The sequence below is a fragment of the Ovis canadensis genome, chromosome 19 (assembly GCF_042477335.2).
Source record: "Ovis canadensis isolate MfBH-ARS-UI-01 breed Bighorn chromosome 19, ARS-UI_OviCan_v2, whole genome shotgun sequence".
NCBI lineage: Eukaryota > Metazoa > Chordata > Mammalia > Artiodactyla > Bovidae > Ovis > Ovis canadensis.
The window spans coordinates 71,903,135-71,929,821 of NC_091263.1; the positions used below are offsets into that span (position 1 = coordinate 71,903,135).

At 49.1% G+C, this 26,687-nt stretch overlaps 2 protein-coding genes, 1 long non-coding RNA gene and 1 pseudogene across 16 annotated transcripts in view; 1 reads left to right on the plus strand and 3 right to left on the minus strand.

Annotated features, from left to right (window-relative positions):
• Positions 1-2,636, minus strand: part of NR2C2 (nuclear receptor subfamily 2 group C member 2) — a 111,631-nt gene extending 108,995 nt beyond the window's left edge. For 4 of the 11 annotated variants that reach the window (XR_011250740.1, XM_069561013.1, XM_069561024.1 and 1 more), the window contains exon 1: positions 2,266-2,636. The gene's annotated coding sequence lies outside the window, so the exon portion shown is untranslated. Of the gene's footprint in view, positions 1-1,122; positions 1,546-2,265 lie in introns of those variants that run through there. The other 7 variants (XR_011250741.1, XM_069561019.1, XM_069561026.1 and 4 more) reach the window with 4 other exon arrangements.
• Positions 2,637-2,661: 25 nt separating this feature from the next.
• On the plus strand, positions 2,662-6,079 carry LOC138424311 (uncharacterized). Its single transcript, XR_011250744.1, has 2 exons — positions 2,662-3,116; positions 4,366-6,079. It is a non-coding gene; the product is annotated as an uncharacterized lncRNA (long non-coding RNA).
• Positions 6,080-10,850: 4,771 nt separating this feature from the next.
• Positions 10,851-11,984, minus strand: LOC138424312 (eukaryotic translation elongation factor 1 epsilon-1 pseudogene; annotated as a pseudogene).
• Positions 11,985-18,518: 6,534 nt separating this feature from the next.
• The window catches only part of FGD5 (FYVE, RhoGEF and PH domain containing 5), a 118,918-nt gene continuing 110,749 nt past the window's right edge, over positions 18,519-26,687 (minus strand). For 2 of the 4 annotated variants that reach the window (XM_069561033.1, XM_069561030.1), the window contains exons 19-21: positions 24,953-25,081; positions 20,547-20,701; positions 18,519-19,729 (exon numbers count right to left, since the gene is read on the minus strand). In XM_069561033.1, coding sequence (XP_069417134.1) covers positions 19,693-19,729; positions 20,547-20,701; positions 24,953-25,081 — 321 coding nt within the window. In that variant the 3' untranslated portion in view covers positions 18,519-19,692. The remainder of the gene's footprint in view (positions 19,730-20,546; positions 20,702-24,952; positions 25,082-26,687) is intronic. The other 2 variants (XM_069561032.1, XM_069561031.1) reach the window with 1 other exon arrangement.

The window sequence follows — 26,687 nt, forward strand, 5'->3', positions numbered from 1 at the left end:
GAGTTCTAATCCAGTTTTGCCCTACACCACATTGTCTAAAAATGTCACTGTTTGCCTCACTTAACCAGTTCAATGTCTTTTCCAGACAGCTAGTTCTTCACGACAATAACTCAAACTGTGAGCATTTACTACACACTTTTCTAAGCTCCTTATTTACATTCAACTCATTTAATCTTGAATTCTAGAAGGAAAGTTCTATTCACTGTCCAGATGACGACACTGAGGCTCAAAAAAGTTGAAGAACTTACCCAAAGTCACAGGGCTAGTAAGTACTGACACTGTTAACCACAAGACTAGCTTCTGCCTACAACTTATGTGTGTAGGTATGTATGTACAGAGATATATTGAGGAAAGAGGGAGAGAACAGAACGCAAGTGTTTGGAATTACAATCACATACTTGACACCCACCAATGAATCATCTAGCACCTGGGTAATAGTGGGGCTCAGCAAGAATCTGAGGAATTGAAGGGATGACAAAGGATTTTAATGTGGAAGTAAAGTGATTTTCCGGAGAAAGCAATGGCACCCCACTCCAGTACTCTTGCCTAGAGAATCCCAGGGATGGGGGAGCCTGGTGGGCTGCCGTCTATGGGGTCGCACAGTCGGAGACGACTGAAGCGACTTGGCAGCAGCAGCAGCAAACTGATTTTCTGATGTCTTCCCACCAAGTCATGTATTCAACAGCTATGCATTTCATGGCTTTATTTTCCTTGACTCTCGCTGATTATTCTTCTCCGTTACCTTTATCATATTTCACAAGACTTCAGCTCCGAGGTAGAAGCGGGGAAACGGATGGAGCAATGAACTAACGGAGAGCCTCACTGCACACCAAATGCCCTCCCTCCTGGGGCTCTGCACTGGCCCTTTTCTCTCACGCTATTCCTTCCGTGGTTTCTTCTACTGAATCACCTTCTCACAAAGGCCTTCCCCGACCACTCAATGGCAGTTTTCTCAGGCCTGCAACACATCACCCCACACCTCCAATTCTAGGAGAGCAGGGGCCTGGTCTACCTGGTTCTCTGAATGTATTCCAGGACCCTGGGCTGAGCGAATACATATTTAACCAACGAATGAAAAGACAATACTCCGGATTCCCCTCTGTTCTCTGAAGCCCTCCATACCCGTAAGCTTTCCACTCCAGGTGACTCCACACTCCATTTTCAACAATAACAACACTTCTGCAGGACTCGAGGTTTGCAAAGTAGCCTGGACTCCATTTTCTGAGTTGAGCACCTCACACGAGCTGAGAAGGGAGGTCCGGCCTGCTAAGAACGCCCATCCTCCCATTTTAGGGTCGATGAAATTGAGCCTCAGGAAGGGGATTCGCCCGCAGCCGCGCCGACAACACTGGCAGGAGCCCTAAGAGGTATCGATTCCACAACGCCCTATCCCACGAGCCGACGGCCCTGGGTTCAGGATGCTTCATCACCTTTATTACTATTGTTCAGCAGCACTCACTCCGGACGCGCACCAGGCGGAGCGCGCGCCCCAGCCCTCGCCGCGTCCCCGCGCGTCCCACGCGCCCCCGGCCGCGCCCCGCCCCCAGGCCCCGCCCCCAAGCCCCCACGCCGCGCCCGGGTCTCTGCTCCCGCCCCGCCAAGGGCGCCCGCGCCGCGCGGGGACCACCCCCTGCCAGCAAAGCCCAATCAGCAGAGGCCCAGGGGGCGGGGCCGCGAGGCCCCGGCCCTCCTATCTGGGCGCCAATTGACCCCCTCAGCTGTCACTCATAAGGTCGCACCCGCACACCCGCCTTCCTCCCTTTCCTCCAACCCTCCCCTTCAGGGGAAAAAAAAAAACCGAAACGGCGGTTGGGCCACGGCGGTCGCCAACGGCGGGCGGGAAGCGGAGGGGAGAGGAGCCGGGGAGTGAGGGAAGGAGGGCTCTGGGAGGAGCAGGCGATGAAGGAGGAGGAGGGGAGCCCGGCCCAGCCGGAGCCGTCGCCGCCGAGGACAAAATGGCGACGCTGGCGGAGGGCCAACTGTGAGGCGGGGCCGCGGTGTCCCCCCTCCGCCCCCACCCTCGCGCCGGCCAGGCCGGTCAGGGGGAGCCCGCTCGCCTCGCCGGCCGCGGGCGGGGAGGGGAGGGGAGCGGCCCGGCCCACTATGCAAAGCGGCCGGCGCCACCGCCCCGTGGCAAAGGTAAAAGGGTCGGGTTCAGCCGCCGCCGCCGCGGCGCCTCCATGTCCGCGCGCCAGGCCCGCCCCCTCCGCCGCCGGCCCGAGCCCGCCCCGGCCCTTTTTTTTTTTTCTTCCCTTCAATTTTTACCTCAGGATTTGGCGCCAAAGCGGCCTCGAAGCAGGTCCCGTGTCTGCGGCGGGTCGGCCCCCGGCGCGGAGGGCAGGGCGCGGGGGGGAGGCCGGCTTCCCGGCGTCGGCGTTTGGCGGGAGCCCCCGGGCCGCTTAGGCTCGCGGGGCAGCTGGCGAGAGACGGGACGCCGAGGTGGGAGCTGGACGGCGGGGGCGGGCCCGGAGGCGCCGCCGGGGTCGCGGGGAAGGAGGGGTTTGTTATTGTTTTTGTCAGTGAAAGGTCAGAGTTCGTGACCCCGGTGCCGCCGCCGCCGCCGCCGCCGCCCGCGCGCTGGGAGGAGGAGGGCGAATGTTCTTCTTCCTCTTCCCAGCGCCAGCCTCGTCGCGGCCGCGGGGGGCGGGCGAGCACGCGATTGGCTGAGGCGCGCGCGCGCGCCGGAACGCGCCGGCCGCGCCGCTCCGGCAGGCCCCTCCGCGGCCGCGGCCCGGGCGGCGGCTCCGGTGTCCGCCGGGGTCTCCGTCCGGGCTCGGCCGCGCCGCCATACGGCCACCGAGGAGCTTAAACGCCGAGGTCGTCGGGGCGTGGGGTTGGCTGGGCGTTGTCAAAGGCCGGGAACGCCGGCCTCCCCGTTATTCGGAGTGGCCCGCCCGCGAGCTCCTCGAGGCCGGATGGGGACGGTGTTCTCGCCGTAACGTCCCCCACCCGGGCCTCCGCCGAGCCCAGCCGAAGCCTCTGTGCTTGTGGACTGAAGAAGTGATGGCGGCGGAGCGCCCGGAGGGCGGAAGTGGGTGGTTTGTTGGGTGGGCGTTGAACGGTTCGTGCCCTCGGTCCGGATGATCCGAGGATGCACCAGCTTCTGGGAGTATCAGGTAACGTGTTGAAGCCCTCCCAAGCCTGTCACTGTCTTTTCTGGAATATATGCCCCAAGTCTTACGTCCAGAGTCTCCTCGCGATTTGAAACTGAACAACAGTGCCTCCGTTCAGTTCAGTCGCTCACTCGTGTCCGACTCTTGGGGATCCCATGGACTGCAGCACGCCAGGCCTCCGTGTCCATCACCAACTCCCGGAGCTTGCTCAAACTCATGTCCATCGAGTCGGTGATGCCATCCAACCGTCTCATCCTCTGCCGTCCCTTGTCCTGCCTTCAGTCTTTCCCAGCATCGGGGTCTTTCCCAGTGAGTCAGTTCTCATCAGGTGGCCAAAGGATTGGAGCTTCAGCTTCAGCATCAATCAGTCCTACCAATGAAGTGCAACAATGCTAAAGTGTATACAAAGAAACTTCTTGTAGAGTTGGCTTACGTATACAAATACAGTTGCTCCTCTTGATCCTATGAATCTTGGGTTGTAGGTATTCCCTAGATATTTCTCTCATAGTGATGGTTTTACTTGCTTTGCATGGTGCAGGCTGCCGTTTTATTTGGGATGCCCTGAGCTGCATAGGGCAGACCGCTTGATGACCGTGCCTTTTGATAGGCCTAAGATCCGCTGCTAATTGATTTTTTTCTGAACTTTTCTTGTTTATTATTAATAAATTCTTACTCGAAGATGGATGGTTTAACCTTTTTTTTTTAACCAGTAGCCATTTAGCTTTTATCAGTGTGACCTCAACTTTGAGTATTTTGTCCATAATCTTATAATATTTTTATTTGATAGGAAATGCTTTAACAGACCCATTTTCCTTGTTTTCACCTCTCAAGGAAGAGGAAGATGAGAACCAGAAATGTCAAATGATATGCCTAAGGGAACACAGTATCTTGATGATAAATCCTTGTAAACATGTACTGCTTTGTAATTGTGAGGATGACCCACAGAGATGTTATGGGGAGGGAGGTGGGAGGGGGGTTCATGTTTGGGAACACATGTAAGAATTAAAGATTTTAAAATTAAAAAAAACTCAAAAAAAACACGAAACTTGTAATTGTGTACTTTCCTCCCCCCAAATTAGGTTTTCAATGTTGTATACCACTTCTAGCTATAGCTTTAAAATAAATACATTGAGGTTTTTTGTGGGGGTTTTTTTTTGGGGGGGGCAAACAGAACTGTACTAGATTTTGAAATGAATACTAAACAATAATGTTTCTCTGATGGCTTATGATTTTCTCCATTTAATACTCGCAGTTCTGTGAACAAGCCACTGCTGTTTCATTTTACCTGAGGTGAAAGAACTGATGCCCAGAAAAGTGACCTCCCTGGTGCTACAGGTGCAGAAAGTGAAGCCAAATCTCCGATACAGTCCTTTTGAACTTTTCTGTTGTAAGCCATGCCACATCAGTTTGCTCTGTTTGTAGTAGTGGTCAGTAAATTGCCGGTTAAAACTTTGGTTAATGTTGATATTAACAGTAATAGCAGGACCTTCCTGGCGGTCCGGTGGTTAAGTTTGGCTTTCCAATGCAAGGAAGGGGAGGCCTGGTCCAGGAGCTAAGATCCCACATGCCTTGTGGGCAAAAAAACAGAAGCAATATTGTAACAAATTAATGAAGACTTTTTAAAAAATGTAATAGCAAGCCTTCATAATCCTGAGCACTTTTGTGCCTCAGGAAACAGAAGCAGGTGGACATGCACTGGCAGGCTGCTGTCACAGTATCAGCAGGTGACAGGCCTCTGCAAACTGAGGTGGGCACTGCCATTTTTTCCTCCACTGTGTGTTGGGCAGAAGTTTTTCGTGGTAACTGTTAAGTGACTTTGTAACGCTTGATGGATTTTATAATAACAAAAATACACACGTGTTACACTAGCTGTACTTTTTTTTTTTTTTGACTATTAATAGGAAGTATCCACATTTGCATTCACAGTTACTTTGAAAGTTGTTTTATCAACCTTTAAAGTATTCTTGGTTGGGGAGTGCACTTCAGAACTTCCAGGCGCATGCTGGGTCTGAAAGCTCTGGGTGGGGCCTGGCATGAGCATGTCTACTGGGCATCCCAGGTCATTCTGATGCACGCCACGGGCTCAAGTCACTGAGCGAACTCCAAAAACGTGTGGCAAAAGGAAAACTTCTCGTTCAAGAATTTCTTTTAACTTCTTGACTGCCTGAAGACTATTTACTCACAGAAGCACTGGGAATGATCTATCTGGCAGTACCCAGAACTTGTATCTGCATTGCCTCAGCACCTACCCACACTGAGCCTGTACTGAAATGTGCCTTGTCCTTATCTCAGCCCTCAGCACAGTACCTAGTACACAGTGGGTATGAAGTGGGCACCTAGTGAATGCTTTTCCCAGCAACAGTGTATGATGAACAGTGTTGGTATCATCAGCTCGTTTTTACAGATGAACTCAAGTGAAAACATGGTTTAGTTGGACTTCCTGGAGCTGGCCTGTGAGCCCGGGCCTTCTAGCTCCCTACACAGAGCTTGTGAATGAGATGCAGCCATTCCCTCCTCGGCCTCTGTGGTCCTCGGGACAGGTCTTTTTCCCCACAGCACTTAAACAGGTCTGTTCTGCAGTCATTAACAGAGCAGGAAGTAGATCACGCAGTTTTCATTTTGTACCTGAGTACATGTTTTTTGCATCCAAGCTTATCTGTGTTTAAATGATGTGTTAATGAAAATCAAGTTTTAAATAATAGTTGTAGACATGCTAAGTTTTTCAAATTACTGTTATCAAGTAGAGTTTCTTTTTACCTAAAAGGTATGGCTTTTGTGATAGCGTAAATAATGGTTTTTCCTTTTTATTTTCATAGACTAGGAAGACTTAATGATTACCTTCATAAGTACTTATGTACATCTTTGTATCATTTTTCTGTAATAGCTTGTTATTGTATATAGTATTTGTGACACTTCTGTCATTTATATAATTATGACATGTTTGTAAAATAAACTTTTAAACCTCACATAATTGTTACTAGCCTTTTAAAAAAAAAAACTTGGAATATGAATAGATGTAATCACTGAATACCAGATTGCACATTCCTTATAGTTACACATTATCCTGTTTAATCTTAACAATAGCCCTTTGAAGTAGATGGTATTTTTTCTTATTTTTTTCACAACTGAAGAGGCAGAAAACCTTTAACAGAGGGAGAATAACATCTGCAAAGTCACCTGGCTGGCATATGCTGGGACATTTATCGGTAGTGATTTCTGCTAAGTTATATATATATTTTGGTCATGCTGCCCAGCTTGAGGGATCTTAGTTTCCAAACCAGGATTGAGCCCACGCGCTGGGCAGTGAAAGCCTAGCCACTGAGAATGGTTGGGGCCGCTAGGGAATGCCTTCTGCTTCGTCTCTTCTGTCCTGGAGGACTTCGAAAAGAAGGAAACCTTTCTCTTCTACCCACCTCTGTGATTCTGTCACAGTCGAGCTTTGTCACGGCAGAAGCTTACTTGGGGAAGTCCCAGCTTCTGTATCAGTGGCCCTTGTTCTTCCCAGGGAGAGGAAGCCCAGTGCTGCGGTGGATGGATGGTTCTGGAACATAGGAACTCTGCAAGAGTGGGTCCCGGGCCGCTCTGGAATGGCTTTTACTGAGTCATGACTCTAAGGGGTTTTTGTTGTTTCTATTTGGTTTTTTGGCCACGCTGAGCAGCATGACCAGGGATATTCAATCCCTGGTCGGGGAAGTGCTAACTCTTTGGTTTCTGCCCCCTGGATCCCATGCCTTAATAAGCTGTGCTTGGTCCACATTATCTTGAAAACATAAGGGAAAATCAGACTACCTTCTCAGAAGAGGGCACCTGCTGGGACTTCCCTGGTGGTCCAGTGGTTAAGACCACGCTTCCACGGCAGAGGGCACAGGTTTGACCCCTGGACGGGGAACTAAGATCCTGCATCCCACGAGGCATGGCAAATAAATAAACCTACTTTTAAAAAATCTGCCTGCCCTTGGTCCCCTGTTTTAGACTATGCTCGGGAGTATGTTGTGTTTATAAACGTCATCTAATTGGGCCTCTTTGAGTCGTGAGGCTTGGAGTTCTTTACTAACCCAGCACCACTTCAAGAGCTAAGCCACTTGGGGCTGTCAGCCGTCTAAAACAGCATTCCTTGAGTTTGCTAAGAGATGAGTTCCACCCCACAACCTGTTCAATGTAGCCCAGGAAATGCACCTCAAAGCAGAGATTCCTTGGAAAAGCCTCTCTCTTAAGTGCTTTGCTTTGGATTCCACCCTCAGCCTTGGGGAGAGAGGGGCCGCTGCTAGAGGCCTCCGGCTTCCAGGGAGCTCTGGGTGCAACAGTCAAGACTGAGGGTCTAAACAGCACAAATCCCCTTGGTTTTACCCTCACATTTGGCCCCTCCTCCTCTGGCCCCAAGTTTAGGTCTTGTCTCTGTCTTAACTGCTGTGGTTTCCTAGCCTTCCTAACTAATCCAAGTAGCTTCCCCCTTATCCATTCACTCATCCACCCTTCCTTGCTCCCTTTGTGCTGCTGCTGAAACAGCCACTCCTAGCCCTCTTCTGTTTAAGAAGTTCTTTTAATGGTTCTGCGTTGCTTAGGGCTGAAGGGAAAACTCAGATGCCTAAGGTGAGGACCTTGAGTTGGGGTAGGAGTCTAGCAGGCAGTCTCGGGGAGGCACCATTCATATGTTAAATGGTGTTAGTGACCCCTGGCGAGCTCACTACCCACTTAAAGAGATAGAGCCCCCTCACCGGCACCTGGAATGCGGCCCAGAGACACCGTATCTCAGATTTCTCAAGAGAAGCCAGGAATCCAGACGTGTAAATGTGAAATCTCTTACCTCTCAAGTACTGGCAGTTTTCAACCGGTTTCTAAACTCTGCAGGCCAAGCAGCATCTCTTATGGTTCTGGGCCTCAGAACTAGTTTGGGACCTTCGAGTAAGCAGATAAAATCCAAACTCCTGAGCCAGGGCGATTGAAAGCCCTTTCCAGGGGTCCTTTCTGCCACCTTCAGATGGCAGTGGTAGTATTTCGACAAAAACAGTGTGGAACTCAGAATTGTGATTCTATTGAGCATACAGTTTGCATCTCAAGGAAGGGAACTTGGCAGGCAGAAAACAAGCCCCCCGTTTAGAAGTTGAATCCAAAGTGCGTGTGTGTGTCTCTGTGTGTGCGTGTGCGTGCATGTGTGTGTGTGTGTGTGTGTGTGTGTGTGTGTGTGTGTTGCGGATGGGGGCCTGTTCCTCTTCTAGTTCTTGTAATTTGAATAAACTTCCTGTCTCCTGCCAGGGCAGGAGGAGAGCAGTCACTACAGAGCAGTCTGCATAGTGTGGGGTCAGGGTTCCTTATAAGACACTCAACTGGCGCTCCTGTCTTTACCCCCATCGTGGCCTTCCCAGACCCTGTGCCTCTGGCTTCTGAGCCTGTTTGGGAAGCAGGGGCCAGTGTGTCTGGCTGGCATCTCCCCCTGGGGGCACTTTAGTGTTCAAGTTCTGTGCCAAGGTAGCCGTCACTGTCCCTGCATGTTGTATCTTCCAAAAATTACAGTTTCCACACTCTGTGCCTCTTGGATTTTCTCTGTCCTTCAGGTTATATCTTTTTATTCATTTACTGTCCTTTCAGTAGGTTTTGGGAAGGAGCCAAGAAATGCATGTTTCCTCGTTATCTAGCTGCTTCTTGAGGCTCCAGGTTTCAACATGAAATTTTATTTGTTCAAAGACATTTCGGAAATGACAGGTAAATCAGCATCTCTTTGTGCTAGGAAAGTCAATATTTATGAGTGGATCAGAGTTTCAATCAGCAAAGACAGTTTCCAGAAAAACAGAGTTTTTGTAGATTTGCCATGAATTTGATACATTTTCCTCTTTGTAGTATTTTGAAGCTTTTAGAACATAAAACCAAGTGCCGTGACTTTTGAATACATGACTGTAATTCTTCTGTTTTGGTTTGTCTAATTTGTCTAATCGAAACTTTGTGCTTTTTATTTTTCCCCCCTTACCTGATACTCTTAAGCCAGTGGTTCAAAAAGTTTTTTGACCATAATCTATTAAGTATAAATTTATTTTACATCAACAAGCAGCACATCATATATAGTAGGCGTGTATGTGTGCCTAGCCACTTCAGTCGTGTCTGACTCTTTGCAGCCCTGTGGACTGTGAACCCGCCAGGCTCCTCTGCCCATGGGATTATCCAGGCAAGAATACTGCAGCGGGTTGCCACGCCCTCCTCCAGGGGATCTTCCAACCCAAGGACTGAACCCGTCTCTTCCATCCTTTGTATTGACAGGTGGGTTCTTTAGCACTAGCGCCACCAGAGAAGCTGCATATATATATATAGTATATATGTATATACATATGATTAAAACAAAAATGCCATGAACCTGGTCCCTGGCAATGATGGAATATTCTGGTGCCTTCTACTTTGCTCTCTGTTGTGTGAGGCAGGACGGGGTCCTGGTTGTCATCCATGACACTGATTTGTAACTTACTTCCAGAGTTTGAAAAACAAGGATAAAGAAACTTCATTTATGGTGCTTTTTTTTTTCCCCCTTTCTTTTTTGCTTTGTGCTTTCTGAATACAGATTTTCTCTTGTCCAAGCTTCTCTTTCGCTCCCCACACTGTTACAACATCACCCTTGAAAGGTGATCAGCACAGAGAAGAGACCCGTCACTCTGCTCTGCCAACACAGAACGCCCTTTACTGTAAGACATCATCAATCACCTGTCCACAGAAGAGACCCCGGCCACGTACACAGCGTGTCTGCAAAATCGCTCCATGATCACCAGGACACTGTGAGGGAGGCCACGGGACGTTAAGCTTCTCCTGAGAGTTCTGTGGAAGGGGATGTTGCCGTGCCAGGCAGCGGCTCTGCAGTCCCTGGTCTGACCGAGGCGGGCTGGTTTCCCCTCCAATGTCCACCGCCTCGGCCGTGTATTCTTCCTGAGATCGTCTGGCACAGTGTCGAACTCTAAAAGGTGCCTTGAAGTCTTATCATGGTACCAATGACAGCCCTCATTCCTAACACATCATTCCAGATGCCCTTGGGTCTCCTCTTCAGCTCAGAATCTGACTCTCCACTGCTGACTCCAAGCCTGGCCACAAGCTGGGGTCACTGCCCACAGACCAAGCTTTGACTCTGAAAACCTTCCCAGACCCTCCCAAGCCCAGATCCCCAGCCTGCACATCCACACTGTCCCGAGGGCACTTGTACCTAGATAAGGGAACCCCAGAAGAGAGGGCTGAGCCACGGAGGAGCCCAAGGCCACGCAGGCAAGGTGGGGATGAACTCCACTTCATGCTGGCCATCTCAGGCCCCAGAACCTACAGAGCTGTCCCCTGGCCTGGCTCCCCTGCCAGTGTTACCTGCCGCGCCCCAGGGGGGCAGCCTTGGTAAAGCGGTCCAGGCTCTGTTTGTAGCATGTGGTACATGGGTGGTCAGCCCGACAACACTGGTCTGGCTTCACATGACCGACAGGCCCCCGGCTGTGCCCTGCTTGGTTTCACTTCTGGAAATAGCCCTGTCCCTTGGGGACATGACCCCCCCGCCCCAGGACACAGAGGTGTTCTATCTCCCTAGGAACTGGAGAGGCAAGGGAATGATGGCTTCCACCCCAAAATAAGACTTGTCCGTTCTTACAGGACACATAGTAACTGCAACCTTCAGGCATGACTTGACCACAGGATAAAAGTTCACAAAGGGTTTGAGAATAGCAAGTAATTGATCAATTTTTAGATTATTATTTATTTTTTTATTTTATTTTATTTTTTTTCTCAACCACCTTTACTGGCTCACATAAATATCGAAAGACAAATCCATCTGTCTCCCCCTTTTGTCTCCTTGGTGACAATTTACTCTAGCTGTTAATCAACAAACTACTAGAAATACGCAGAAGGGGGAAATGAATTTTACAAGATGAAAGAGGTCAATAACCAGTCAAATACATCAATCCCTGGAAGGACTTTTTTTTTTCAGATTAAACCACTGATTTGCAACTTTCATTAACAGAAATTTCATCTATATCTATAAAAACCAAGATAATTGATAACTTGATTTCAACTCAAGTTTTGACAGCAGCTGAAGTTTTACATTAAAAAAAACTGCAAAATGTCAACTAAAAAAAACAGACAACACGCTGGGACATGAGTCTGTACTTAAATTCTACCAACTTCAACAAACAGAATGGGTGCATATCAGTTCACGACCGTCCTCTGGTCTGAAACACACTTCCCACTGGCCATGGGTTACTCCCTCTTCTGGGCGGGGCGCAGGTGGCTTCTGCTGGGAGTTAGTATATAGCCTGTTCTTGATGAAGACAACACTAGACAGATGCTGCCTAATGCCTGGACAGTGCTGAATGTGACGAAACCAGCGCGACACGATAAGGTATTTCTCCTTCTCTTGAACTGTCAGGTTAACAATAGAGCGATGAAGCCCATAACACAACGGGATATCTGCTAATGTGAAGTTATATCCTGTAAGGTAGACTTTATCTTCAAGGTGTGAATTAAGATCCTTCAGGACAGTGTGGATGTCGTCTCTACTGGAGTGTCCGTCCACCCCTTACCCTGTATTCTAACCACCGCTGAACCACGGCTTTCTCCTCTGCCGGCTCCCCAGCAAACATTCCTTGCTGGCCTGCTTGACTAGGTGAGCTGCTATGGTAGTCAGTCCCGTTAGATTTGGACCATTGTTTGTCTGAAGAACTGGAATCTGGCGCTCGCCCTGAGCGCTGTGCTTGTTCCCTTTACTCAGCCCCTGAGACTTCTCCAGCAGCGTCAGCTCCGCGGCCGCCGCCATGTTCCGGCAGAGCTCCCGGCAAGGGGCGGCTAGATTATTATTTATAAATACATCTTAGAAATTCTAATCTATTCCATTATGTGAGAAACGTGATGAATCCCCGAGGTCACTTGCCTTAAAAATGCTTCATATGTGCGTGTGCCTCCTAACGTGTCAACTGAATGACTAGAAGCATGAAATGTTAAAACCTTTTAAAGCATGTGTACTTTGGATTTTAAATATTAAGCTGGATTTTAAATACCCCATCTTAAGTTGAAGCAAACCTTGTGCATATGATTGCAGAAAAACAGAACTGCAATGAAATACTGAAATAACACTGGATTACGTACATGGTTGGATAATGAAATGCATCGTGTGTGTGTTATGACTTTGGGGAAAAGGTCCTACTGATTGGTCCACGGCCGTCAGAGTTTTCTGTTGATTTTAGGAGGGACTTCACCTTGCAAGTCTGAGAAAATATTAATAACTCAAGAGTATCAGCAGTTATAAGCATAGGTTTCCCGATTGTGAGTGTGCAACCCCGGGCTAGTGACACAAGGTTTCTATTCCCCAGTTTCCTCATCTGCAAACAGAGATAATAAGAACTCACCGCAACAGGTCCTTGGGACAATTAAATGGAGGATCGGGGTTAAGGTGCTTAAGACTCCTTCATGCTGAGATGCTTGCTATTTATTATTTGTTGTTAATAATCACACAAACGTCTCCTAGGAGCTCGTGAGAGGTCAGTGCTGTTGGCTGCTGATTTAGTAATTGTTTGATTAGGGGCTTAAAATACAAGTAACATCAAACCAGCTTCCCCAAAGTCACTTAGAGTAATAGCAATATATGTAACAGATGCCCCAATAACGCTTATGTAAGTTCAGTTCAGTTCAGTTCAGTCGCTCAGTCGTGTCCAAGTCTTTGCGACCCCATGAATCGCAGCACTCCAGGCCTCCCTATCCATCACCAACTCCCGGAGTTCAATCAAACTCATGTCCATTGAGTCAGTGATGCCATCCAGCCATCTCATGCTCCGTCGTCCCCTTCTCCTCCTGCCCCCAATCCCTCCCAGCATCAGAGTCTTTACCAATGAGTCAGCTCTTTGCATGAGGTGGCCAAAATACTGGAGTTTCAGCTTTAGCATCATTCCTTCCAAAGAAATCCCAGGGCTGATCTCCTTCAGAAAGGACTGGTTGGATCTGCTTGCAGTCCAAGGGACTCTCAAGAGTCTTCTCCAACACCACAGTTCAAAAGCATCAAGTCTTCGGCGCTCAGCCTTCTTCACAGTCCAACTTTCACATACATACATGACCACAGGAAAAACCATAGCCTTGACTAGATGGACCTTTGCTGGCAAAGTAATGTCTCTGCTTTTGAATATGCTATCTAGGTTGGTCATAACTTTTCTTCCAAGGAGTAAGCGTCTTTTAATTTCATGGCTGCAATCACCATCTGCAGTGATTTTGGAGCCCCCCCCCAAATAAAGTCTGACAGTGTTTCCACTGTTTCCCCATCTATTTCCCATGAAGTGATGGGACCAGATGCCATGATCTTCGTTTTCTAAATGTTGAGCTTTAAGCCAACTTTTTCACTCTCCTCTTTCACTTTCATCAAGAGGCTTTTTAGCTCCTCTTCACTTTCTGCCATAAGGGTGGTATCATCTGCATATCTGAGGTTATTGATATTTCTCCTGGCAATCTTGATTCCAGCTTGTGTTTCTTCCAGTCCAGCGTTTCTCATGATGTACTCTGCATAGAAGTTAAATAAGCAGGGTGACAATATACAGCCTTGATGTATTCCTTTTCCTACTTGGAACCAGTCTGTTGTTCCATGTCCAGTTCTAACTGTTGCTTGTTGACCTGCATATAGGTTTCTCAAGAGGCAGGTCAGGTGATCTGGTATTCCCATCTCTTTCAGAATTTTCCACAGTTTATTGTGATCCACACAGTCAAAGGCTTTGGCATAGTCAATAAAGCAGAAATTGATGTTTTTCTGGAACTCTCTTGCTTTTTCCATGATCCAGTGAATGTTGGCAATTTGATCTCTGGTTCCTCTGCCTTTTCTAAAACTAGCTTGAACATCAGGAAGTTCATGGATCACGTATTGCTGAAGCCTGGCTTGGAGAATTTTGAGCATTACTTTACTAGCATGTGAGATGAGTGCAATTGTGTGGTAGTTTGAGCATTCTTTGTCATTGCCTTTCTTTGGGATTGGAATGAAAACTGACCCTTTTCAGTCCTGTGGCCACTGCTGAGTTTTCCAAATTTCCTGGCATATTGAGTGCAGCACTTTCACAGCATCATCTTTCAGGATTTGAAACAGCTCAACTGGAATTCCATCACCTCCACTAGCTTTGTTCATAGTGATGCTTTTAAGGCCCACTTGACTTCACATTCCAGGATGTCTGGCTCTAGATGAGTGATCACACCATCGTGATTATCTGGGTTGTGAAGATCTTTTTTGTACAGTCTTCTGTGTATTCTTGCCACCTCTTCTTAATATCTTCTGCTTCTGTTAGGTCCAGACCGTTTCTGTCCTTGCATCAAGTCCTTCTTTGCATGAAATGTTCCCTTGGTATCTCCGATTTTCTTGAAGAGATCTCTAGTCTTTCCCATTCTGTTGTTTTCCTCTATTTCTTTGCATTGATCGCTGAAGAAGGCTTTCTTATCTCTTCTTGCTATTCTTTGGAACTCTGCATTCAGATGCTTGTATCTTTCCTTTTCTCCTTTGCTTTTTGCCTCTCTTCTCTTCACAGCTATTTGTAAGGCCTCCCCAGACAGCCATTTTGCTTTTTTGCATTTCTTTTCCATGGGGATGGTCTTGATCCCTGTCTCCTATACAATGTCACGAACCTCAGTCCATATTCATCAGGCACTCTATCCATCAGATCTAGACCCTTAAATCTATTTCTCACTTCCACTGTATAATCATAAGGGATTTGATTTAGGTCATACCTGAATGGTCTAGCGGTTTTCCCTACTTTCTTCAATTTAAGTCTGAATTTGGTAATAAGGAGTTCATGATCTGAGCCACAGTCAGCTCCTGGTCTTGTTTTTGTTGACTGTATAGAGCTTCTCCATCTTTGGCTGCAACGAATATAATCAATCTGATTTCGGTGTTGACCATCTGGTGATGTCCATGTGTAGAGACTTCTCTTGTGTTGTTGGAAGAGGGTGTTTGCTATGACCAGTGCATCTTCTTGGCAAAACTCTGTTAGTCTTTGCCCTGCTTCATTCCGCATTCCAAGGCCAAATTTGCTTGTTACTCCAGGTGTTTCTTGACTTCCTACTTTTGCATTCCAGTCCCCTATAATGAAAAGGACATCTTTTTTGGGTGTTAGTTCTAAAATGTCTTGTAGGTCTTCACAGAACCATTCAACTTCAGCTTCTTCAGTGTTACTGGTTGGGGCATATACTTAATTACTGTGATATTGAATGGTTTGCCTTGGAAACGAACAGGGATCATTCTGTTGTTTTTGAGATTGCATCCAAGTACTGCATTTCAGACTCTTTTGTTGACCATGATGGCTACTCCATTTCTTCTGAGAGATTCCTGCCCACAGTAGTAGATATAACAGTCATCTGAGTTAAATTCACCCATTCCAGTCCATTTTGGTTCGCTGATTCCTAGAATGTCGATGTTCACCCTTGCCATCTCCTGTGTGACCACTTCCAATTTGCCTTGATTCATGGACCTGACATTCCAGGTTCCTATGCAATATTGCTCTTTATAGCATCGGACCTTGCTTCCATCACCAGTCACATCCAAAGCTGGGTACTGTTTTTGCTTTGGCTCCATCCCTTTATTCTTTCTGGAGTTATTTCTCCACTGATCTCCAGTAGCGTGTTGGGTGCCTACTGACCTGGGGATTTCCTCTTTCAGTATCCTATCATTTTGCCTTCTCATACTGTTCATGGGGTTCTCAAGACAAGAATACTCAAGTGGTTTGCCATTCCCTTCTCCAGTGGACCACATTCTGTCAGACCTCTCCACCATGACCCACCCATCTTGGGTTGCCTGGGTTGCCCCGCAGGCATGGCTTAGTTTTACTGAGTTAGACAAGGCTGTGGTCCTAGTGTGATTAGATTGACTAGTTTTCTGTGAGTATGGTTTCAGTGTGTCTGCCCTCTGATGCCCTCTTGCAACAGCTACCATCTTAGTTGTGTTTCTCTTACCTTGGGGGTGGAGTATCTCTTCACGGCTGCTCCAGCAAAGCGCAGCCGCTGCTCCTTACCTTGGACAAAGTAATAGCAATATACGTAACAGATGCCCCAATAACGCTTATGTAAGTTACTCTCCCACCAAACATACCCCAAATTCACAGGAAGGCACAGCCCTTGCACTACACTAATCCAAACCACAGTCTTCTTCTCAAAAGATGTGGTTCCAGAGAGTGGCCCCTGGGGGTGAGTCCCCAGCAACCGGCCCACCCCACTCCTTTCCCCCAGCTGACTGATCTATGCGGGTCATCTTGGTGCCCTTCACAGTGACCAGCTCACTAAACGTGGTCCGGCAGCCATGTGCAGGGCCTGCTCAGTGCTTCTAAGAAAAAGCTACAGCCCCCACCACTGGGGGTAGTCAGTGGTTAGTCTCTTGGGAACCAGCCTTGAAATCAAGCTTACAATGGACAGTAGGTCAGAGAAACCCAAAGAGTCTGGAGCTTGGGAGTCACTGCCCAGCCCTGAAGCCACCCTGCTTTCCTGCCTCTGGTTGAGCTGATCTCCTAGCTGTCTAACGCAGCGTGAGGTTAGTTTCCTTTTCCTTGCTATTGAAAAACAGACATCTTAGTGTGGACACAATTGTCCCCTCAACTGACAGTTAACACGTGGAAGCACAGAAGCCTCCCTGCTCACAGAGGCCGCATACCCCAGGCTGAAGCCATGAATGGAAGAATCTTCCAGAATGTTGTTGACTTTGTTCCAAGGCAGACAGAAAGCTGGGCTCCATCTGCTCCTAGCACTCCCAGCCCAGGTGGCCTCGTCCTGATTTATAGCCTCGCTGTTCAGCGACGCCATCTCCATTATCAATCAAACGAGAGGTTGGACTAGACGGAGAAAGGGCTCCGAGCTGCACACTTTAGCCCTGACGTGCACGCACCAACACCACCCTGGCGTCAGCCCCCATGCCTCTCCGGCCCAGGCTGTGTCCAGGGGCGTCTGTCAGCCTGAGTAGAACAACTCAGCGGATTTCTGACACCCAGAAGCTTCATTAAGGGGACCCAGGACCTCAAGCACCGTCCCCAGACACTCCCGTGTGCACGTGTGTGCTGTGTCGGTGACCACAATCACACTTCTTCCTGCTGATGAGGCCCCATCCAGGCTGGAGAGATGCACCCAGTCTCAGGAAAGCTGTGAAACCACCGCAGTTAAAGGGAGTGCTACCTGCCTTCCAGGGCCGGGGCCTGCGGTCCGCTTTGACAAACAGCTGGTGTGCGCTGAACACTCTGGGGGGCCAGGAGAGTCTCTGGGGGCTCCGAGCTGCTGGTTCCTGAGCCACAGCACAGCGTCCTCCCTAGAAATGCACTCTGCTAGGGACATGCAGGAGGGGCTTCCCAGCACCCAAGGCGGGGAGGCGGAGAAGCAGTAAATTGTGGGGCCGTGGGTGGTTGCTCCTCCAGCCTCCTGGCCCAGGGAGAAGCAGCACCATCAGCCAGGTGGGCGGCTTCCCCTGAGTTACTCCGGGCTCACCCAGTGGACAGACAGTGACGTGAACACGTAAGACAAGTTGGACAGAGAAAGGGGCGGCCAAGGGACAATGAGCAAAGTGGGCCAGTAGAAAGAGTCCACCGAGAACCAGGGGGAGCACAGGAGAAAACAAGGCGCCCAGGTAACCAGGTGGGTCGCCACACAGGAGCTGTGGAAGACCTCTGTGGCTCCCTCCTTTTACAAGACCCATCCAGTGTGTTCTATCTACAACCGGGGTTTCTATCAGGGGCAATAAATAGCCCTGTCACAGCTCCTTTACAGAGTATCAGAAATAGGATGTTACTCGGGGGAAGAAATCTTCAAGGGACTTCCGGACACATAATTCTCCCTGGAACTCAGAAAGTGACAATGGGTCACAGTACAGGCAGGCTGGGGAAGTGCCCACTTCCTCTCTGAAGTCCTGCTGCACTTAAAAAATATATACATATTAATTAAATATAAATTAAAATTTTTAAGTAAAAAATTTTAAAAATTATTTATTTATTTGGCTGCACTAGGTCTTAGCTGTACAGGCAGGACCTTAGAGCTTCATTGCAGCCTGAAGGTGTGGCATTCAAACTCTTAGTTGCAACATAGGGGATCTGGTTCCCTGACCTGGGATGAACCCAGGCCCCTGGATTGAAAGCGTGGAGCCTTAGCCACTGGACCACCAGGGAAGTGCCCTGCTGTGCTTTTTAAAGGCTCGAAGAGTCTAGAAGGCCCATCTCAGTATGCCTGATGGTGAAAATGATTCCATCAAAAATTAACAAGAAGACCTCTCTCATCACTTAGTCTGGGTCCTCAAAATGTTTAACCAAACATTTTTAAAGAACTGCAAACTAGAAAAAAAAATTCCCCTGAAAACATTCAATGTAAGCTAACTCCCGGAGACGGTGCTGTTCATAAAACGTTGGTTAGCAACTGCCTTTTTCTTTTTTAGGGAACAGGACAACAGGAAGGTGGGGACAAGACATCAGAAAATGATATGATTGCTCTTTATTTCGATGAGAGTAACAAGGAGGCCCCCCGCCACTCTGCTTTATGTGAAAACACGTCCAGCATCATGAGCAGCAGTCATCAGCGGGAAGGGACCAAGCCGCAGGCGCCCACAGGGCATCAGGCCACAATTCCAGGCTCCCTCAACTGTGTCCAGAGCCACTGGCCACCACCACGAATTCACCTTCCCATCACGTCTTGTCTTCTCTCCTTTCCTCTTTCAAGGCTTCAGGAATACAGCAGAAGGACCATGATGTCGAAAACAAGGACAGTTCTCACAAGCACATCGCTGTCGGCCTGTGCGGGGTAAACTCAGGAAGGCACGCAATAAATTAAAGCAGACCCCGTCCCTCGGGAGGGTCTGCAGTGGCCTCCAGGGTGAGGGCTGGGTCTGCCAGCAGCCGAGTTTCCAGCACTGGTGAGGTGTCAGGACCGCCTTAGGGAGGAGGCAGTTTCCTCCTTTCAGAAGCCGCGTCGGTCTACAGGGCGAGTGCTCGCTTGGAGGGGACAGTCCTCCACTTCTGCTCCAGGGCTGCCTGGCCCTGTGCCCTCCGAGGCCAGGGGGACCCTCCCGGTGTTGCCTGCTGGTGCCCCACAGCCAGTGCTGGTGGCAAATTAGTCCACAGGACTCCATCTACCACTGACTTACAGAAGTCCCTTGGGGGGAAAAAAAAATCAAACCGGAGGTTGCTGCTCAGTAAAACAATAAAGTGCTTTTTGATGAGAGTAGCTGTTATTTACTGGTTGTTTGTCATTTCACCTGAGGCACCGACATCAATGACATAAAAGGCGATCATGTTTACCAGGAGTAAAAAAAAAAACTGTAACAGCTTGTTTCTACTAAGAAGCCTGAAGTTCTACAGGGTACTTCTCTACTGGTTTCCACGTCTTCATGTTACTAAATTTTAACGCACTACTGGAAAGGGAAATAGTTTACGCTGGAGTGGGGAGGGTGGAGAACACGAAGACAGAAAAGGTCCATAAATATCCCTTAAGGGGTCCACTTGTGGAGGTGTGAGAGAGGGGGTGACAGCCAAGAAGGCCAGGCCCCGTGCTGAATCCAGCTGCGTGTCCGGACGGGTGGAGACACGGGCTGGCTTCTGGAAGGGTCCACACATCAACCTAGGAGTGTCCTCTGAGTCCACATGCTGGGTGACTGCTATAACACACTCGCATCTTCCATGGCCTCGATCCACCTGCAACATAGAAGTGAGGAGACACTCGGTTCTGCCTGGAACTCTGGTCACGGAACCCAAGAGTGATGAGACAACAGTGGCATTAACCCAAGGTGAGCGACCCGGTCCTATTCTGTGTGTTTCCCTCGCATTTAGCAAAAGGCCCGCAGTGCAGTGCAGTTGCTGAATCAAGGCACGCCCGTATGGATGAGTCATAATGCAGGCAGACCCCGCTGTGCTCAGAGACACTGCATTTTCTCTACATTTGAAGGGTTGTGGAAACCCTGTGTCCATCAAGTCTAGCAAGCAGCACCATTTTCCCAGCACTATTTGCTCACTGTGTGTCTCTGCAGCACATTTTGGCAATTCTCACTGTATCTCAGACTTCTCCATTGTTAGTCGATTTGTTGTGGTGGTCTGTGACCACTGGTCTTTGATGTTACTACCACAAAAAGATTATGACTTCTTAAAAGGCCCAGATGAGGGTTAGTACTTTTAGCAAGGAAGCATTTTCCAGTGAAGGAATGCACACTTTTTAAGCATGACGCGACTGCACAGTTCACAGACTACAGGATGAAGAGCGCTTGCGTATGCGCTGGGAACCCAAAGAGCTCGGGGCTCCCTGGACTGCCGCACGCGCTGCGCTGCGTGGCCCGGAACCCCACCCACAGTCTGTCTGAGGTCCGCCTGGGAACTTCAACCTGCTCTTCTGCTGTGGCCCAAGGGAACCTGACAGGACAGGAGGGCCGGAGAAGAACAGAAGCCAAAGCCCAGGGTGACAGCTGGCTCCCTTCTGAGAGAGGAGAGGGGGGGAACGCGGGACTAGGTATTTGGGTACCTCTGAGCCGAACTGCTATCCTCAGCTTTGAAGCTATAAAATAGGGTTTTCTTGTGGTAAAGATGAAACGTAGGGCTGGCTTCGCTGCTGCCCTCCTCCTTGCCTGGCGCAACGGTGAAGCCAAGCAGGGGCATACTCTCCAAGGCCACTGTGTCCTGCGGAGAGGCAGAGGGGAAACGGACGTTAAACACGGCAAGACGCCCATCGGCAGCTGAGCATCCAACGCTCTTCACCCCTACTTCTTGCCAGCACCAGTCACGAGGAGGAAAAGAGACTTAACAGTCTGCGACAGTGTTTACAGAGTCCTGGGACTTCCACATTATCTTGTTTAATCTTCATGAAAGGTGTCACCCCCATGCTAAGAAGAAACCGAGGCTCAGGGAAGGTAAATAATGCCCCAAGATCACACAGCTTGGAAGGGGCAGGGCCAGCATCGGAACTCACGAACACCTAAAACTGCGTGTTCCTTCCACGGATTCGGTGTGTCAGCGACTCAGATTCTCCACTGTCATTACCCCTGTTAATGTATTCTGTGCTCAGCCCCCCATGGTCTCTTTCACAGTGCTTCAGTATGGAGCACTCAGGGCATCCGGGCTTAAAATCATGGAGCTCGGTGGAAAAAGAAACAGCTTCTTATATGTAGATAAAGAACTTTTTATAATAAACACATCCATATTTATGCACAAATACATGTTCATAAAGAACACAATGTAATGAGATCATGAACAGAGATTTAGAATGACTGTGGGAGAGAAGGAGGAGTTAAATTTGTGTATAAAAGCCAATCAACTTTCTAAGACCGCTGAATCAGAAAAAAACATTTGACAAAATTCAACATCCACTCATGATAAAAACTCTTAGCAAACTAGGGAATAGACGGGAACTTCCTGGGTCTTCCCGGTGGTACAGTGGATAAGAATCCATCTGCCAATGCAGGGGACATGGCTCTGATCCCTGCTTTAGGAAGATTCCACGTGCCACAGAGCAGCTATGCCCATGTGCTACAACTATTGAGGCTGCAGGCCCAGAGCCTGGGCTCTGCAACAAGAGAAGCCATGGAACCCAGCTCACTGCAAAGAAGAGTAGCCCCTGCTCACTGCAAATGGAGAGAGCCCTCGAGCACCAACAAAGACTCAGTGCAGCCAATAAATGAACAGAAGGGAATTTCCTTAATCTGACAAAGGGTATCTACAAAATACCCACCAATAACATCATACTCAATAGTGAAATACTTAATGCTTTCCCTCTAAGACTGAGACAAAGCAAGAGGACACTGCCCGTTACCAATTAAATTCAACACTGCACTGGAGATGCTAGCCATTGCATTAAGGCAAGAAAAAGAAATAAAAGATATCAAGATCAGAAAAGAAGAAGCAAAACTACCTGTGCTTAAAAAGGATATGTTTGATTACAAAACAACTACCAGAACTAATAATGAATTTAGTGATGGCACAGGATAATTAATTGTTGTTTTTTAAAAGTATTTTTGTACCATCAGTGAACACTAGAAAATAAACTCCATTCAAAACTGCATCCAAAAATAAAATACTTAGGAATAAAGGTAACAGAAATGAGAGAAGTATAAAAATCTCTATACTAAAAAGTATAAACATTAAATGCAGAATTTAAGGAATTAAATAAATGAATTATTCATGGATTGGAAGATTTAATATGGCTATGATGTTAATTCTCCCCAGATTGACATATAGATTCAATAATCCCTGTCATAATCTTAACAGACATTTTTATTGAAATTGACACATTTATATGGAAACACGAAAGACCCCAAACCACCTTTAAAGAGAACAAAGCTGGAGGACTTACACAAGGCTTACTGTCAAGAATTAAAACCACATTAAGATACTACTGCCCTTTCACCAGAATGGCTAAAATTAAAGACTGGCAATACCGAGTGCTAACAGACGTGGAGCAAACAGAACTCCCAAATTTACTACACTGTTGCAGAGACTGTAAAATGCCACACATTTTGGAAAAATACCTGGTAAATTCTGAAAGACCATATGTATATCGTTCTGTGATCCAGAAATTCCATTCCTAGGTATTCACCCAAGGCAAAATAAAAACCTATTTTCACAGAAAAACCTGTATGCAAAAGTTTAAACTGGCTTTATTCATAATCACCTCAAATTGGAAACAACTCAAATGTCCTTCAACTGGTGAATGGATAAACAAAGAGGTATATTCGCAAGATGGAATACTACTCAGCCATAAAAGGGCATGGCCAACTGTAAGCAACAATTCGGATGACTCTTAAAGACATAGTGTTGAGAGGAAAAAGCCATCCATGATTCCACTTATCTGAAGATCTAAAAGATATAACTAATATATGGTAGGAAAGAAATAAAACCCAGTGTGTTGCCTCTGGGGATGGGGGTGAGGTAAGGATTTACAGGGCTATGCGTTAGTCGAAACTCAACAAATAGTATCAAGATTGGTGTACTTCATCATACCTAAGTTGTACTTCAAAAGGAAAAAAAAATAACACAAATATTGAACTCTTAGGAAGAATTAGCTCAGGTGGTAAAGAATCCACCTGCAATGTAGGAGACCTCAGTTTGATTCCTGGGTTGGGAAGATCCCCTGGAGAAGGGAACAGCTACCCACTCCAGTATTCTTGGGCTTCCCTGGTGGCTCAGCTGGTAAAGAATCTACCTGCAATGTAGGAGACCTGGGTTTGATCTCTGGGTTGGGGAGATCCCCTGGAGAAGGGAACAGCTACCCACTCCAGTATTCTGGCCTGGGTCGTGAACAGTCAGACAGGAATGAGTGACTTTCACTTTCACTGAGTGGCTTTCACTTTCACTTTTCAGGGTGCATTATACTTGAAAAGCATCAAAAAGCGAGATAGACGAGAGAGTAATAGATACTGGATTAAGTACAGTAAAATGTTGACTGTATAATCAAAATTCCTTCAACGTTTATGTTTGAAATTTTTTGTAATAATAATATATTAACTACATAATAAAATATTGGGAAAAAATGTAAAAGATTCCTATATATATCTGACAAGCACGCTCTCCCAGGGCTGATACCGAGTAGCAAGTTACATCAGCTTTGGGTTACCTCAGGGTACGTGATGGAGGTGCATGGCAGTAGAGACAGTGAAATCTGCCCATCCTCTTTACCAAATCTCCTTTTGATGGAATTTGACAGCTTGGCCCTGTCACTGGTTTAGGTTTATTGAGCAACTATACAAGTTCCTCTCTCTGAAGAAGTGGCTTTGGAAGCATCCTGAAATCCATCTTTGAAAACCAACCGAGGCTGTCACTTCCACGACAACCGTCGCTCAGGACACAGAGCCTCTGGCTTTTCCACTCTCAAGATAGGATCCACACTCTGATGGTTGGTTAACTGTCAATAGCTTTTATTCCCCAAGACTGTTTTCCACGAGATGCTCCGTGGAGGAAGGGCCTGCTCTCAGCACAGCTGGGTGCTCTCCACACCTCGGGGACCCAGAACACACCCCTGTGCACCCCCTCAAAAGCGCTGCTGTGAAGTCTCACAAAGTGTCCACTCAGTTTTCTCAGAACCCAGGTTTCAGAGGCCACCCCGCCTCGGGGAGGGCGTAGTTCACACATGCCCACAGGGGTCCCCTCTGTGGGTCAGGAACCGCCACAGCTGTAGGGCCCTCCTGAGGGGAGCTTCATGCCCCCAAGGGGGCCATGCCTTCTGCCCGGTGGCCAGCACCCGTGGTCAGGGGAGAAGGGCCCGCCCTGTGATGGTGTGCTCATCCCCGTGGGTGAAGCACCCACCCTCTGCAGGTAGGGAGAATGCATTTAAGGCCGTTTTTCAAGTCAGATTTCACCTGCAGAAACCATCAGATAGACGGTGGGGTCTGGACCCGGTAAATCTTTCTCCTTATCCCACGGGTTCAGCCCGCGCCAGGACCAGAGCGCCCCCTGCCGCGCAGCCACGCTCACACCTCTCTTCTGCAGAAGCAGGCTGGACCAGGGCCCTCTCCCCGCTGTATCTCAGCAGATGAAAGTCTAAGATGTTGTGATGCACGTGAACGTCAGGCTTCTTTAGTAAAAGAGCTGCCCTGCACGAGGCAATACGGTTCCCTGACCGATGCACAGACACGCTCTTGGGTTCCGGCCCCAACAACGGAAGCGGAGGGCAGAAAGGCGCTCTCTTTCGGGCAGCGCCCTGCACTGCTGCCCCCCGCCCGCCCCGGGCACTTGCCAAGGCCTCGCGGCACCGGCCCTGCCCGCCGCGCCGCCCGGGCCCACAGGGGAGCGGCCGGCTCCTGGGAGCTGAGAGGCGGCCGTGCGCCGGCGTGGCGCCCCGCAGAGAAGGCCCGCCCGCCGCGGCCCCGCGCGGCCGGTGCGAGGCGAGGCTCCCCCCCGGCCCCGACAGGAGAGGAGAGAAGGCGGGGACCACGCTACCTCACGGGCCGCGTAGGTGTACAGCACTTTGCCTTTGATGACGAACCAGAGCTTCTTCCAGTGCCGCTTGCCCTTCTTACCCCGGCTGAGGTAGCCGCTGATGGCGGAGCCCTCTCCGGAGGCGGCCACCTGGCGGAGGGAAGCAAGCGGGGCGGTCAAGGCGCCGGGGGTGGACACGGTTCCGCCGGAGCCTGAATGTCACTGCCAACCGGCCGGCGCGGCCTTCGTGCCGCTGTGCAGTCGGGCCGCTCGGGTGGCGCCGGCGCGGCCTTCGTGCCGCTGTGCAGTCGGGCCGCTCGGGTGGCCTCGCGGCGCATCGGCCACAGGGCCGTGTCTGAGACACGATTGACCGAAGGGACCCGGAGCCGCGCGTCGGAACCTGCCTGCAGGAGTGCTGCCCTCTGGCGGTGAGCCGGATTCCTGCTTCTCTCCTCTCAGCCCCTCAAGACCCCAAATCTCAAAGCTGCAGGGATCTATCTGGGTGAAAGTTTCTTTCTCATAAAATTGGTTCCTATGCTTCTCAGCTTACTTTTTTCTCACATTTAAGAGGGGATCCTTTCTTTTTTTAATTGTTTCCCTAAAAGGTTGTATGATCTCCTGCCTAATGAGTTTGTTAACGCCTCTTAGTAGAATCAGGGCTTCCCTGGTGGCTGCAGGGAAGGGAGGGGGCTTCCCATCTGCCTGCAATGTGGGAGGCCCGAGTTCGATGTCTGGGTTGGGAAGATCCCCTAGAGAAGGAAATGGCCACCCACTCCAGTAGTCTTGTCTGGAGAATCCCACGGTCGGAGGAGCCTGGCAGGCTACAGTCTACGGGGTCACAAAGAGTCAGACACGACTGAGCAACTTCCCTTTCTTTCTTTTAGAAGTAGCAATGGTGTGGTCTTTTGAACAAGCCTCTCACAGGGGCTGAGATCACAGGCCTGGAGTAAGACCCATCTCGGGTTCCAACACAGACTCTAGCAGCCACTAGAGGGGTGAGGTGAGACCACTTACTTCCTGTACGTCTCAGTGTCCTGACTAGTTAAAACTGGAATCAAAGTATGTCAGACAGGTACCGGTCAGGTACAGTGCCTGACCCATAGTCAAGTGCTCCATAAACATTCACCTTAATACAAGAGCAAGAAGACCAGGTTACAAAATAATTTCACCTGACTTTCTCAGTTCATAGGTGGGGAAACAGGCCCAGAAGATTTGGGGGGCTGGATCTACCAAAGATGAAATCCTGACTTAGCCGAAGAGAGGGCGAGAACTCAGAGCTCTCGGCAAATGTTCTCAAGGTCAGGGAACTCCAGCATAGGGAGAGGAAGCTACAACCAGCCAGGTGTTTTGAGAAGTACTGGGCAAGGAACTTGCCCCTCTAACCCCCCAGGACCCCACCTAACTCGGACAGGCCTCCTCTCCCCACAGCTGACCTGCCGGAGCAGCTCCCAGAGTCTGCGATCTGCCCCCATCAGACGCTCCCGGGACAGCGCTCCAGCAGACCGTCCCCTGCGAAGCAGGTCTCAGTGCCGGGGTGGGGCTCCCGGGGCTCGAGAGGGTGGCGGGAGGTGGGGGCACATTGCTCCTGGGGCTGCTGCGGAGCCCACACTATAGTCCTTGTTGAGTAATAAAAAGATTGTTGCTTTGGGCAAAACCTGCCAACATGGCTCAGGGCAGCTCTACACGGCACCTGGATCACAGTGGCCTGATGCCTGAAAGGTGAGGACGCTGGTTCTCAAACTCTGTACCCGTGGCA